Source organism: Schistocerca nitens, chromosome 5 (genome assembly GCF_023898315.1).
Source record: "Schistocerca nitens isolate TAMUIC-IGC-003100 chromosome 5, iqSchNite1.1, whole genome shotgun sequence".
Classification (NCBI taxonomy): Eukaryota; Metazoa; Arthropoda; class Insecta; order Orthoptera; family Acrididae; genus Schistocerca; species Schistocerca nitens.
The window spans coordinates 457,712,277-457,726,716 of NC_064618.1; the positions used below are offsets into that span (position 1 = coordinate 457,712,277).

Consider the following 14,440-nt stretch of genomic DNA (forward strand, 5'->3'; position numbering starts at 1 on the left):
ATTGATGTTGTGGAAGCATGAAATTTTCTTTGCGTCTACTGTCGTACATAAGTTTGAAATAGTTTTCTTCCATAAGCGCATTGGTACTATGTAAAAAGATGATAATTTCAAATATGTACAATGGAGGGATATGTAATGTTTTTAGGTTTTTCAATAATGGCTGGCAGGGTGTTCTTGGGGGGGGGGGGCAGCAAACATTTTTCTAACAATTCTTTTTTGAAGTAGCACGATTCGTGACATGTAGCTTGAATTTCCCCAAAAAATTAAACCATATCTAATTATGGATTCAAAGTAACTGTGCTACACCACTTTTCTACAGCTTATGTCTGTTATTCCAGATAGTATATCCATTGCAAAGGCAAGGCTGTTTATTTTTGTAGTTAAATAATCTAAATGTGCTTGCTAGCTTCGATTTTTGTCCAATTTTAGTCCCAAGAATAACTTGATTTTTATGTAAAATACTGGTGTCACTGATTTATGATTGTTTGGTTCTACACTGTGTAAACAAGGTCTTTGAAAATTTAAGTTTAAATACATTTTGTTGAAACCATATATCTAGGTTGTTTAGTGTGTTTATAACACAGTCCAGAATTTCTCCCATATTTTGTTTTTCAAGGTGTGCTGGAGTAACATCAACAAATATGACTGGTTGGGCATTGATATTAAGAGGTAAATCATTTATGTACAAGAGAAGCAGTATTGGCCCTAAGATTGAGCCTTGAGGGACTCCTTGTGATACTGTATCCCACTGAGATGCATAATTTATGGTGTTAGATGTTATGATTATCCTTTGTCAGATTATCCTGTTTGTCAGATAAGACCTGAGCCACTGCAGAGCATTTTGTCTATTGCCATATCTGTGTAGTTTATGAAGTGATTCACAGGATCGAATCCTTTTGTAAGGTCACAGAAGATACCTTCTACTTTGTTGCATTTGTCTAATGGTGAGCAGATTTTTTCAATGAATTCATTAATATCACTCATGGTGCTTTTGCCTTTCTGGAACCTACATCTACATCTACATCTATACTCCGCGAGCCACCTTACGGTGTGTGGCGGAGGGTACGTATTGTACCACTATCTGATCCCCCCTTCCCTGTTCCATTCACGAATTGTGCGTGGGAAGAACGACTGCTTGTAAGTCTCCGTATTTGCTCTAATTTCTCGGATCTTTTCGTTGTGATCATTACGCGAGATATATGTGGGCGGTAGTAATATGTTGCCCATCTCTTCCCGGAATGTGCTCTCTCGTAATTTCGATAATAAACCTCTCCGTATTGCGTAACGCCTTTCTTGAAGTGTCTGCCACTGGAGCTTGTTCAGCATCTCCGTAACGCTCTCGCGCTGACTAAATGTCCCCATGACGAATCGCGCTGCTTTTCGCTGGATCATGTCTATCTCTTCTATTAATCCAACCTGGTAAGGGTCCCATACTGATGAGCAATACTCAAGAATCGGACGAACAAGCGTTTTGTAAGCTACTTCTTTCGTCGATGAGTCACATTTTCTTAGAATTCTTCCTATGAATCTCAACCTGGCGCCTGCTTTTCCCACTATTTGTTTTATGTGATCATTCCACTTCAGATCGCTCCGGATAGTAACTCCTAAGTATTTTACGGTCGTTACCGCTTCCAATGATTTACCACCTATGGCATAATCGTACTGGAATGGATTTCTGCCCCTATGTATGCGCATTATATTACATTTATCTACGTTTAAGGAAAGCTGCCAGCTGTCGCACCATTCATTAATCCTCTGCAGGTCTTCCTGGAGTACGTACGAGTCTTCTGATGTTGCTACTTTCTTGTAGACAACCGTGTCATCTGCAAATAGCCTCACGGAGCTACCGATGTTGTCAACTAAGTCATTTATGTATATTGTAAACAATAAAGGTCCTATCACGCTTCCTTGCGGTACTCCCGAAATTACCTCTACATCTGCAGATTTTGAACCGTTAAGAATGACATGTTGTGTTCTTTCTTCTAGGAAATCCTGAATCCAATCACAAACCTGGTCCGATATTCCGTAAGCACGTATTTTTTTCACTAAACGTAAGTGCGGAACCGTATCAAATGCCTTCCTGAAGTCCAGGAATACGGCATCAATCTGCTCGCCAGTGTCTACGGCACTGTGAATTTCTTGGGCAAATAGGGCGAGCTGGGTTTCACATGATCTCTGTTTGCGGAATCCATGTTGGTTATGATGAAGGAGATTTGTATTATCTAAGAACGTCATAATACGAGAACACAAAACATGTTCCATTATTCTACAACAGATTGACGTAAGTGAAATAGGCCTATAATTATTCGCATCTGATTTATGACCCTTCTTGAAAATGGGAACGACCTGTGCTTTCTTCCAGTCGCTAGGTACTTTACGTTCTTCCAGAGATCTACGATAAATTGCTGATAGAAAGGGGGCAAGTTCTTTAGCATAATCACTGTAGAATCTTAAGGGTATCTCGTCTGGTCCGGATGCTTTTCCGCTACTAAGTGATAGCAGTTGTTTTTCAATTCCGATATCGTTTATTTCAATATTTTCCATTTTGGCGTCCGTGCGACGGCTGAAGTCAGGGACCGTGTTACGATTTTCCGCAGTGAAACAGTTTCGGAACACTGAATTCAGTATTTCTGCCTTTCTTCGGTCGTCCTCTGTTTCGGTGCCATCGTGGTCAACGAGTGACTGAATAGGGGATTTAGATCCGCTTACCGATTTTACATATGACCAAAACTTTTTAGGTTTTTAAGAATGACACCATGTTTCACAATAAAATTTGTTATCTGGACTGCAGCCATTTTTTCAAATATTTTGGATAGCACTGGGAGGATAGAGATGAGGCGATAATTTCCCATATCCTCTCTTGATCCTTTTTTTGTCTAGTGCATACTTAAGCACACCAGGGATGATGGCTTGCTCAATTGACTGATTGATTATTAAGGACAGAGGGTGTGCTATTGTATCACATACAAATTTAATTACTTTGGTGGGTATTTGGTCTTGCCCTGCAGCGTTTTCGTTTCGTAAGGGCTAAATAACATTTTTTGTATCTTTGGCTGAAACTTTACTAAATGTCACAAGGGGGTCACTATTCTGGTCCAGGCCAGAGAAATTCACACTGTTTTGATAAGTATTCACATTTACATCGATATTGTTTCGTTTATGAGAAACTTATTAAAACATTGGGCTATTTGCGCATGGGTTGAAATAGTTTTGTTATTTTCTTTGATTTTTAAAATTTTCTGGTATTATCTGTTGTAACTAATTCTGATTTAATAACAGACCATACTGCTTTAGACTTATTCTTATATTCCTTTTAGGACTTCTCATTTAATATTCATCTGGCAGCTTTAACAGCACTTTTAAATATAACTTCATAATGTTTTGCATAGTTAACAAATTTTATAGTGCTTGATTTCTTCATCTAGCTCTTGTTTTCGAACACTAGTTACTTTTAAGCCTGGAGTAATCCAGTTTAGTTTACTTTTAACTTTTGGTGCCAGATCCTAGATGGGAATTATTCATTGAATACCTCTAAAACTTCCTAGAAAATTATCAGAGATCTCAGTGCCTTACACACTATTATTCATGGGCCATTTCACTGCATCCATCTTGTCATGGAATAGGTTCAAGTTACTTCTAATAAAGTCTCTTTTCATAAAACCTTTCTGAACATTTGGTTTACTTTTTTCTGACAGCTGAATAAACAATGCAGAATGGTCAGAAATTCCTAAGTGTAAACAATACTTGTTTTCACTGTCACTCACATAATTTGTTAAGATGTTGTCTATACAATTAGATGAATTGGCATTTTTCTCTAGTGAATTCACAAAAATTTAGTTTAATGTCAACAAACTGTTTTGAGTCACTGTCTTGACTTTCACATTAAAATCAGCTGCTATGATAATATTTTTCCTCTTTTCTTTCTTAAGTTTATTAAGAACACACTGGAGTTTGGACGAGACAGTGTTAGTTACTGCACTTCCCAGAATTCTGTAAATTGATATGGCTATTGTGTTCATGTCTTTTAGTTCAACACAACTACTTTCAAAGGAGCACTCCTCATTTAAATAATCAAAAACTGTCTTCATTTCATATGTTATGCAGGTATCGAAAAGAATGCATGTGCCCCCATGGGATCTTTCTTTTCTGCAAAAGCTGATTGCTACGTTGAAATGTTTCAGTTTATTTCGAATTTTTGTGGAGACACTAGTTAACCAACGCTCATTTAAACAAGCAATTTTGATATTTTGGCTTTGATTGAGAGTAATCTGCAGTTCTTCAGTTTTGATACTACCTGTCTTCAGACCATTTATATTCCAATGCATTAATATATATATATATATATATATATATATATATATATATATATATATATATATATATATATTACTTTTCTTTATCTGTCTAGGTACAGATTTTCGTAGCTTTCTTATCTCAGTGTTTTCTTCACATCACTTACTAATAAAGAATCCTTCAGATGGGCTGGTGGTGAGACTCTTCTCTTGTTAAGGAGACAGGTGACTCCTGTTGCTTCTGCTGTTGTTGATGTGTTTCTGTTATTGGTGTTGCTTTTCTCCTTTGGTTCACTTCATTAGACACTACAACTGGTTCTGTTACTTCCTCACTTATTTCCACAGGAGAGGCTGGAACTGCTGCTGCTGTTTTCAGGGTGCTAGAATAACTTTTCCTCTGAAATATTCCTTGTGTGGTATCTGCTGTTGGCACTGTATATCTACTGTCAATCTCTGAGAGGTCTTTCTTTTGTTCCGTTTCTGAGGTTTGGGATATATCACTGCACTTTGTATGAAACCGCTTAGCATTTTGTGGAACTGTTGTAATTTTCTGAGATAGAGGAATGGCAGTTCAACTAGATGTGTGGTGAATTGTCTCCATAGTTGCCACGATTTTATTACAGATGGGTTTTTCCAATGGCCATGTCTGGTGAAGAGATGATGGTGCATATCCCCTGTGTGGAGAAAGAATGTGTTCTGAAAGGCTTTGGTAATTTTATTGCACAGTCTGTTGGCTTTCTCTATTTCTTTGTTTACACAAGAGAAATTTGGAACGTCATATCTGTGCAGAATACCTACCAGTATCGTTCTTTGCTTTTCAAGTAACATTAGTGTTTTTAGGTATCTTGTAGCTCCTTTAAGATAGTTTTTCTAAATGTCGTTTGCGCCTGCTATTAGAACTGGGCAACGTTTATTATTGGAGCAGTTCTTGACGATTTCACACATCGGAGCTCCTGATTTAACGTAACTAGTGGCATTTACTTGATGATCAAATTTTAAGATGTTTGCGATTCCTCTGCCATGACTGTCGGAATATAAACAGATTTCACAGTTATTCGTCAGGTCATCACATAGTGTTGGATTGTCACTACTAATTGCTCTCGTCTTGTTTACTGCATGTGGCATGAATAAAGGTTTATTCGCTGCATCTAGTGACGGGTGTGATTGTTCTATGTTGCTCTTGCTTTTATTATTTACCTCCAATACTAATTTTCCGTTCTGAATAAACCTTGAATTAGTTATATTTGGTGTCAAACTATCGTATTTGTTGATTGGCATCACGTGACGGTTCGTCCATTTAGCAAGGGATATAAAGTTTTTGTTTTACTAACTGATCTGAGACACATCATTTGTTGACTTCACAGGAGTTTGAGTAATATCCCTTAGCGAATCTTCAAGCATGTTTTTGTTGTATGTTTTTCAGCGTTTTTCCTATTGTCAGCTCATCCAATTGCACATATTGGTACTTGTCGTTCGAAAAATCTACTGGTAAAACAACGATCTGAAAGTTGTATTTTATTGGGAGATGTCTTCATAATTTTCTTGCGAAAGGTCAAATGAGGAACTGAAACTGAGAATTATATTCCATTTTTTTCGATTTTTGAACTTTATGAAGCGCAGTTGTTTTGTTATTCTACAAGGATAAAGGACACATGTAAATCAAAAGCTTATGCCCTACAATTACAATTATAATAAAAATAATTTTTGTGAAATACTTGCAGCAAGACCACTCTGGAGGCCGCCCACTAGACTTGCTTACAAGGCAGTGACTTGCCGGCAACGATCATAGCCAGGCGACGTTTTCGTGTTTCGTGTATGAACTTTGGCAGTGTTGTGATGAAAGAATTGTTTACAAACTGAAACCGGTATTATGTAATGGATTAAATGTTAGACCATGCTAAATAAATGTGTTCGAAAAATAAAACATGGGAAGGTGAGGTTCTCATTTAGTTGCCCTTCTTTTCTATACGTAAATCTGTTCACATTTATTTTCCCACATCTAATGAAGGGAAATGATTATCATTCTTTTTGTGCTAAAACTCTCTGCATTTAAAGCAGTGTACGTACTATTTGGATTAGAATGAACAACAACATGTTTCATTTCACATACGAAAATAAATCAGCAACCATTTAACTGACGACGAGTTTTATTTTTCCCTTCTTCCTTGTTTTGTATAACTTCATAAATATGTCAAGTTAAATGGCGTTAAATATAGTACTCCCACACCGATGCAATGTTTGTGCAAATGGATATAAACATGAACTTTACTAGCATTATTATTTATATGATTTTTCAGTAATCAGGAATAGAGAACAATCATTTGTACTTTGATTTTTGTTTCAGACATAAGCTGTGGAGAGCACAAGCCAAAAAGATGAGAAGAAAACGAATACGGCAAAGAATTGCACAGGAGAGGGATACTTTGCTACAGAAAGGTTGATAACCGGATGTTTTAAATTTTTGCTGTTCCTAAAACTGCTGAGGCTACGTGAAGCACTTTTAGGTTCACAATTATGTTGTTTCTCTGATGTATTTGTCACTTAACACGAGTGTCAAAGTGAGCTCCTGTTCTCAAGATTTAAGATATTCTCTTCAAATATTTTCCACCCCTTGAACAAATCTGCTTTCAAATTTCTGCTTTTCCACTTGCTGTATAACAGAATTAACACTTACAACTTTTGCAAAAGTTAGATTTTTACCTCTGTGCTCTTTTTATTTATAGGCCTATACATTTTTTGTGTGTAGCCACAGCTGGTGAAAACTGTTATTTATTTCATAATTTCTTGTGTCTAACCTTTTCTCCCTTTAATTGACACTGAATGCTTCTCATCATCCTTGTCGTCATCATCTTTTCGACCTGCCCTGGTCCTAGTAATATTGTTACAATCTTAATTTGAAGTTTTCGTTTCAACTCATCATGGGATGTTCCAAAATGCTTCTGCTGCAGGACTAGCTATAATTCACAACTGTGTTTGGGATTCTTCAGTTAGGTATCAAGTTGACATATTGTAGCCTTTTTTTACTGATGTATGTGTACTACAATATTGTTTGCATTTAAAGTTCTTGTAAGCTTTCATTTCTTTTTGTGTCCCGTTTTGTGTAGGTTGCAGTGCAGTACATAAACATTCTGTTCTCCTTCCTTGCTATCATATCTTTGTCCCGATACAGTTCCACACTACCTTATAATGAATAAAATATGAGCTTACTGAGTATCGGACCAGATTTGTGATTGGATTCATGACTTCTTTGTAGAAAGAACTCAACATGTTGTTCTTAATGGAGGAATCAGCTGTAAAATTGATTTCTGGAGTACCACAAGGGAATGAGCTTTAGAGGAATGTTACTGTTTACACTTTATTTGAATGATAAGGTGGGTAGCTTTGGAGTTTACATTAGGCTACATACAGATGATGATGATGTGTTTTGGGAAGCTGCAATGCCAGAAAATTGAAGCAAAGTAAAGGAAGATGGGCAGATGATCACCATGTGGTGCGTGTACTAGCAGTTGGCCCTTAAAGTAAAAATGTAACAGATTGTACATAAATAGGTGAAGAGACTGACTGCTGTTCGAGTACCGTTATTTGTGATGACTGGAAATGATAACTGTCGCAGAATTCCTAGGAATAACTATCTGGAGTGTCCTAAAGTGGAATAACCACATAAAAATAATAGTATCAAAAGCAGATGCCAGGCCGAGATTCATTCAGATAACCTTAAATAAAAGTAATTCATCCACAAAAGAAGTGGTTTACAAATCATTTGTTCTGTGGATTCTTCGTTATAGCTCACAATACAACCTAAGTTGAATTAATCAAAGAGATAGAGAAAATCCAATGAAGAGTGGGATATTGAATCACAAGATCATTTAGTCTATATGAGAACCTTACCAGGAAGGGGAAGTGAGAAAAGATAGTCATACCAGAAATACTCTCCGCTTGCAGTTTCAGATGTAGAGGAAGACAAGGACACTGTACCTACAGTAGCATCACTTTTAGTAAAGCACTGCTGTGTTCAAACCAACTTTCTGGTTGAGGAAAGCTTCATTTAAACTCCTTAAACATTAAACATTTTTACTGACATATCTACAGCTTCCAGAAATCGTAATTTGAAACCAAGATTTAAGTTCTTTCACCCTTTTTGAGATGATATTTATACTGATTTGGCTTTTTGTGGAGTCTTTGCAACATATCAAAATTTTTCATTATTCCCATGGAATATTTATCTGAAATATTTTTAAGATTATGACTAGATCTTTATAAATGGACTTATGTTTTTGCTACTAACGTTAAAAACTCTTTTTTTAAAAAAAAACAGTCCTCCTAAATGTAGATTATACGAATGTAGGCTTGTTTTGTGACTTGAAATCTCCTGCTGTATTCATATATATGTTGTAAAGAAGGAGAATAGACCACATCCCAAATGTGATCTTGCATCAGTATTGTCAGCTACTTGTTGTAGTTCATTATGTCAAAGGCACTGTGTATTTCCCATCAAGATTTTCATGGCAAAGTGACTGACACAGCATGATGTTCCATTCTGAAACCATTTTGTTCATTACTCAAAATGTTGTGAGCACTGCCCATTGCTCACTAAACAACTCTGTTGGGTAGTAGAATGAAAACTGCTCCAGAGTAATGTCAAGCAGAGAGGGCTGTGAGATGACGTCAGCCACTGGTAGGCCCCTCTTTAGGGTGACACTGAGACAGGAGTGGCCTCTGCATGAAGAGAATATAAGCGCCGTGCTGCCTGGTCGTGGCCCAAGTTGAAGTTGAGCCGACCTATGAATGCTAGAGCATTGACTTAGAAATTGTATTGATATACTGAAGAGCTTGTTTAAGTTTGTCTGTCACTCCTTGCTTGCGACACGTCTATATCTCACAAAGTTAAGTGTTGTAATAATTTCCTATTAATACGATTTACTTGAATTGTTATCAAGTGATCCGAGGAAGCAGCTTTCTTGGGCACCCTATATTAGATGAGTGGGCAGAACACAACAAAAACTAATTAATTTTTGATGTTTTGAAGCAATATAGAATTGGTTTAATGTTTTGGAACTGATGTGGATAGCAAATTACACTAAGCTTAATCTTCCAAAATACTGTTTATTATAGGTCCTTTACTTGTCAATAAAGTCTTAATTATTCTTGAAGCAAAGATTTGTATTTTGTATTACTCTCCGGTTTATGTTTACACTCCTCTTGTCTTTTATTGGTTTGTTTTTGTTATGACTTCAGGTATTCACATCCTTGTTGCTCTTTCATGTTTTTTATTTCATATATACATCTTCAATTGGGTCACCCTTTCTGACATGTTCATATGTTTTACAACCCAACAAAGAACCCCCTACGTCCAAGTACCACCAGTTGTCTATCTGTGCTTCCCAGTTCCATTTCATTTTCATGAGAGCTGTAATTACATCTGCCATCTCAGTTTATTCTGATAAATTTGTTTATTTCTGGTCTCTCCTTGTATTTCCCAGCATATCCTTCTCACTGCTTGCTGAGCAACCCCAAGTATGCTTAATGAGTGATTTTTACTGTTACCAGTTGGAATTATATCTTGACAGCTTTATTTGTAGTATTCAGGAGGTTTCAGTACTTCCTAACATTACATTTTACTCATGACTTTTTATTTGAAAGTTGCAGTTGTTTGATAATCTTTCAAGATGTGCCATCACATTACTTGAAATGAAGTTTATGTTGTTCTATTTATTTAATATTATAAATATTTTTTATGTCACACTCCTTTGCTCACGTATTTCATGTATTTTTTTATCCATAAAGGTTATGGAAACAGTGCATATAATTTTCAGCTTCTCTTTCATTGATAAATCTCACCACAAGAATTGATCTGTTTGTTCAATGTGTTCTATTGACACTATTGCGAAGGAGGTTATTAAGAGCTGCGGAGTGCAGTAAGAGAAGGAAATGTCAAAAACTAAGTCTGTTTCTTGGTTAACATGCGCAGTTATTACTCTGCTACATTCTACTGATAAATATCCAGGACAGAAGCATGACAGTACATTAACCTTCACAAATTTGAATATTAATATCTGCTGCACTGTAGACTTTTTGCAGCCTCTAGCATATGGATCACAGCTGTTGTGCAAGTTTGTGGAAATGTCCCACATTCAATTTTTGAGCATACAGACTGACGTTATTCAGTTTTCTTCATACTTAGAGTATTTGCAGCTCAGTGCCTCGACATCAAAATCTTCTAAAGCAGTGTTATGAACTTCTAAAAAAACTCACAAAATTAATTTTATAATGATTTCTGTGCACATTGAAGTCATGATTGCATCAAATTTTTTTTATAAAAATATCTTTCTGTTTTAATTACTATATAATACTTTTGGTATAAAAATGAAAAACATCAAATCTGCACTAATAACAAAACTGTCAAACTATCGTGTCTGTCTGTCTGTCTGAACACGCTAATCTCCATAACTACTAGACGAATTTTTGTGGGGTTCCACATGTAACTTGACGGTAGCTTGGGGAGCAACAAATAGCCTTTATTTACCCAAAACTAGAAAAAAGGTTATTGTAATTTCAAGTTTTATTTTTATGGGACTTCGGAATGAACAGGGGGCAAGCTAGGGTAGTCCCTGCAGTTATGCAAAGCCACTGTGCTAGGATTGCATAGTACTAGAGCATCTGCCAAGTAGTGAGCAGAAGACCTGGGCTCAAATCCTGGTTGTGGTACAAATTTTCATTTGTCACTTCAGTCTACATGTATACAACGTAGTTGCTTGAGATTTGAAAAGATCTCTGACATCATATAGTTACATTTCATTAAAGCACATATTCCTTGGTTTCAGGCAATATCCCTGTTTCGGTCAGTGATGATATGATATTTCAATATAGTTGGAGAGCTTCTGCAGTGCTGATCGAGTTTAGGGGGAATAGAAAATGGACTGAGGCATAAATGGGAATTTGGGATAAGGAGGAGGAATGCTAGGGTAGTCTGTGCAAAGCCATTGTGTCAGGATGGCATAGTGGTTAGCACATCTGCCTTGTGAGCAGGAGACCTGGATTTGAATCCCGTTCTTGGTACAAATTTTCATTTATCGCTTCAGTTTGCATATATACATTATATATGTTTGAGACTTGAAAGCGTATCTGGAACGACATAGTTTTATTTGATTATCCAAAACTGTCTGTTCAGCTTAGTAGTTTGTATGTTTAAGCATCAGAAAGTAAACCATATAACCAGTAGATGGCACTGTTAGTTTTGTACTACACCAAAGAACCAATAGGTGGTGCCGTTAGTCTTTTCAGCTCAGTGTAAAATGTATTTTTGCAAGTTTATGTCACTGACAGAATTAAGCCCTGCAGTCTTATCTTTACGAATACAAACCAACAGCGAAATTGCTTGGGTAGGATACACAGATTTACTGATTTCACTTTGTGTATTAAAACTTAAAGACATTCCTTTGTTTCTTTCATTGTGTTTTATTTATGTTCTTTGCTGGAAAAATCAATTTACTAAGTTTTCTTTGTGATTTGTGTACCTACTCATTACATTCTGATTTCATTTTGTTCACGAATAAAAATACCTTGAAAACAGTTGAGGCTTTCTGAATACACCAGAACTCCTGAAAGACTGAAAACTTTGTGGTCTTAAGAATCCAGTGAATGTCATGACGGGAGACTAGCTACAGATCGAGAACGTCAGGCTTTAAGTCGCTCTTTGAAAACTCCTCTCAAAGAGGTGCAATAAAACTCTGATTGAGTGTCATGCATTATCTCTTTTCTCATTTATCAGAACCTATCACTCATAGAGGCTTAAATTTCCTTCTCTCCAATGTAACACCACAGAAGAGAAAAATTTTGACAGGAAGTGGCAGAGGTGAGCAAATTTTTATACCCTAAATCTTGATTAATCCTAACAGTTTACCATTTTAACATGTACAGTTTCAGGTGAGCTTATGTTATGCCACAACAATAAGCAAACTAAAGACCAGACACTGCAAACTGTACATGACTCACCCGTATTAATAAAGCAAACGAGCCCTTCCTTTCTGTCCCCAATCATACTACTTCAAATATTGTATATAAAGAAGCTTTATAAGTCAAAAATAAATTCCAGGCATACAGTCTCAAACACAGCTTTAAGTAAATAGTTGTGCTATGCCAGATTTCTTACCTAGTAGACAAGAGATTGAACATCATTTTTGTACCAAATTTTAATTTCTAGTGAATACTCAGATTTGTGAGAGTACACACCACTGACAGAAAAAAATCAGAACTGCAGATTTTGAGAGACGGTGATGAATATTTTTCTTTAACAGCATAAATGCTGTATTCACACTTTTTAAATGGGCAGACAGATCAAACACTATGACTACGAAGTCTTTCGCGACTGAGTCCTTGCATAAAAAGTTCTCTGTTTACTTGCCGTGTCAAATTTGGATCAAATCCCAAGCTTTCGACGACTACCTCTGTCATCTTCACCAGTTTTACCCCTGACGAAGATAGTCATCGAAAGCTTGGGATTTTATCCAAATTTGACACAGCAAGTAAACCGAGAACTTTTTAAGCCAGATCAAACACTACTTTTACTTATTTCAGGTTATTGCTTGGCTACACATTCTCATACTGGATTGCAATGTTATGCACATATCTTTTTCAGCTCCTTTATGACCTTTAGAGGAGGTCATGTCGTAAGGTTGTCTCCTTTGGAAGTTCCCTGGTATGTATGAGGGATACTCGGAAATTAAGTTCTGATTGGTCAAGAAATGGAAACCACTGTGAAAATCTAATAAAGTTTTGCACATATGTGTTCAACAGTGTCTCTAGTATGCCTGTCGATTACATCACTTCCCTCTTTTCAGTTCTGAGCTCATGGTGAGCACATAAAGATGCATAGAAAATAGTGTCTCCCGCCAAGTATGAGGTCCTTGTGAGAGATTTCGCCTGATGTTATGCAGCCCACATTACAGAACTGTCATACGGTTCCTACTTCATGACAGTTCTCGGTCGGGGCAATGAAAATGCTCCTGCAGTGTTTTTGATGGGAAGTGTTTGATCACCCACACTACAGCCCGTAATTGGCTCGCTCTGTGTTTCATCTCTGCTCACATTAACTACTGGCTGTGAAGACAACATTTTCGCACAGACAATGAGCTACAGATGAGTGTAGAGAATTGGTGGGAAGCACAGGTGACTGCCTTCTATGACAAGGGTATTACAAAGTTGGTACAATGCTACGACAGATGTCTGTGTTGGAATGGTGACTATGTAGAGCTATGGCTGGAAGCTGTAGCTAACTGTAGCAGATAAAATATTTCTGATTTTTGATGTGGTTTCCATGTTGCGATCAATCGGAACTTACTTTCTGAATAGCCCTAGTATGACCTATGATGGTATAGTGGGGAGGGAAGGGGTGTCTGAGGTCTGAGAGAGAGAGAGAGAGAAAAAAAAATTAGCTGTTTTGTGATTCACAAAGGGACAAACCATTACATAGAACTTTGCCACATATGTGGAATGAAATTAGAACAAAATGAAGATGGAAAAGCAGAACATAAGAAAATAAAGTAACTGAGGAAAAGACAACAGCAACAAATCAAGGCTTATATGTTGGGTGAGACTTACATGTGCAAAATAATAGTTCACCATTCTATTAGACTTCATCTGCTGACATAGCTGACTCATATTCGTGCAGGCAACAGTCAAATTCCTGTCCAGCCATCCAGATTTAGACTTTCTGTGATTTTCCTTAACAAATCCCAAGATGGTTCCTTTGAAAAGGTATATGGAGAGTTTAAAATCCAGGATTGAATGTAATTATGAGAAGAAAAGTTGGTTCTTACCATATAGCACAGATGCTGAGTCACAGATAGGTACAACAGAAAGACTCTCACAATCAAAGCTTTCGGCCATTGGACTTCGTCAACAATATTCTCACTCTCTCTCTCTCTCTCTCTCTCTCTCTCTCTCTCTCTCTCTCTCTCTCTCTCTCTCGCAAACACATCTCACACACACAAATGCAGTCTCAGGCAACTGAAACCAAATCATTTCAGTTACGTGAGACTGCTGTCGTGTGTGGGTTGCATTGGTGTGTGTGTGTGTGTGTGTGTGTGTGTGTGTGTGTGTGTGTGTGTGTGTGTGTTTGCATTTGCATTATGTGTGTGTATTGGCCATAA

The 14,440-nt window shown here is 36.9% G+C and overlaps 1 protein-coding gene across 1 annotated transcript in view; it reads left to right on the plus strand.

Moving 5' to 3' along the window:
- Positions 1-6,089: 6,089 nt before the first annotated feature.
- LOC126260103 (U2 small nuclear ribonucleoprotein auxiliary factor 35 kDa subunit-related protein 2) overlaps positions 6,090-14,440 on the plus strand; it is a 47,405-nt gene continuing 39,054 nt past the window's right edge. The window contains exons 1-2 of the mRNA XM_049957335.1: positions 6,090-6,225; positions 6,637-6,728. Of these exons, the coding sequence (XP_049813292.1) occupies positions 6,218-6,225; positions 6,637-6,728 (100 nt within the window). The 5' untranslated portion in view covers positions 6,090-6,217. The remainder of the gene's footprint in view (positions 6,226-6,636; positions 6,729-14,440) is intronic.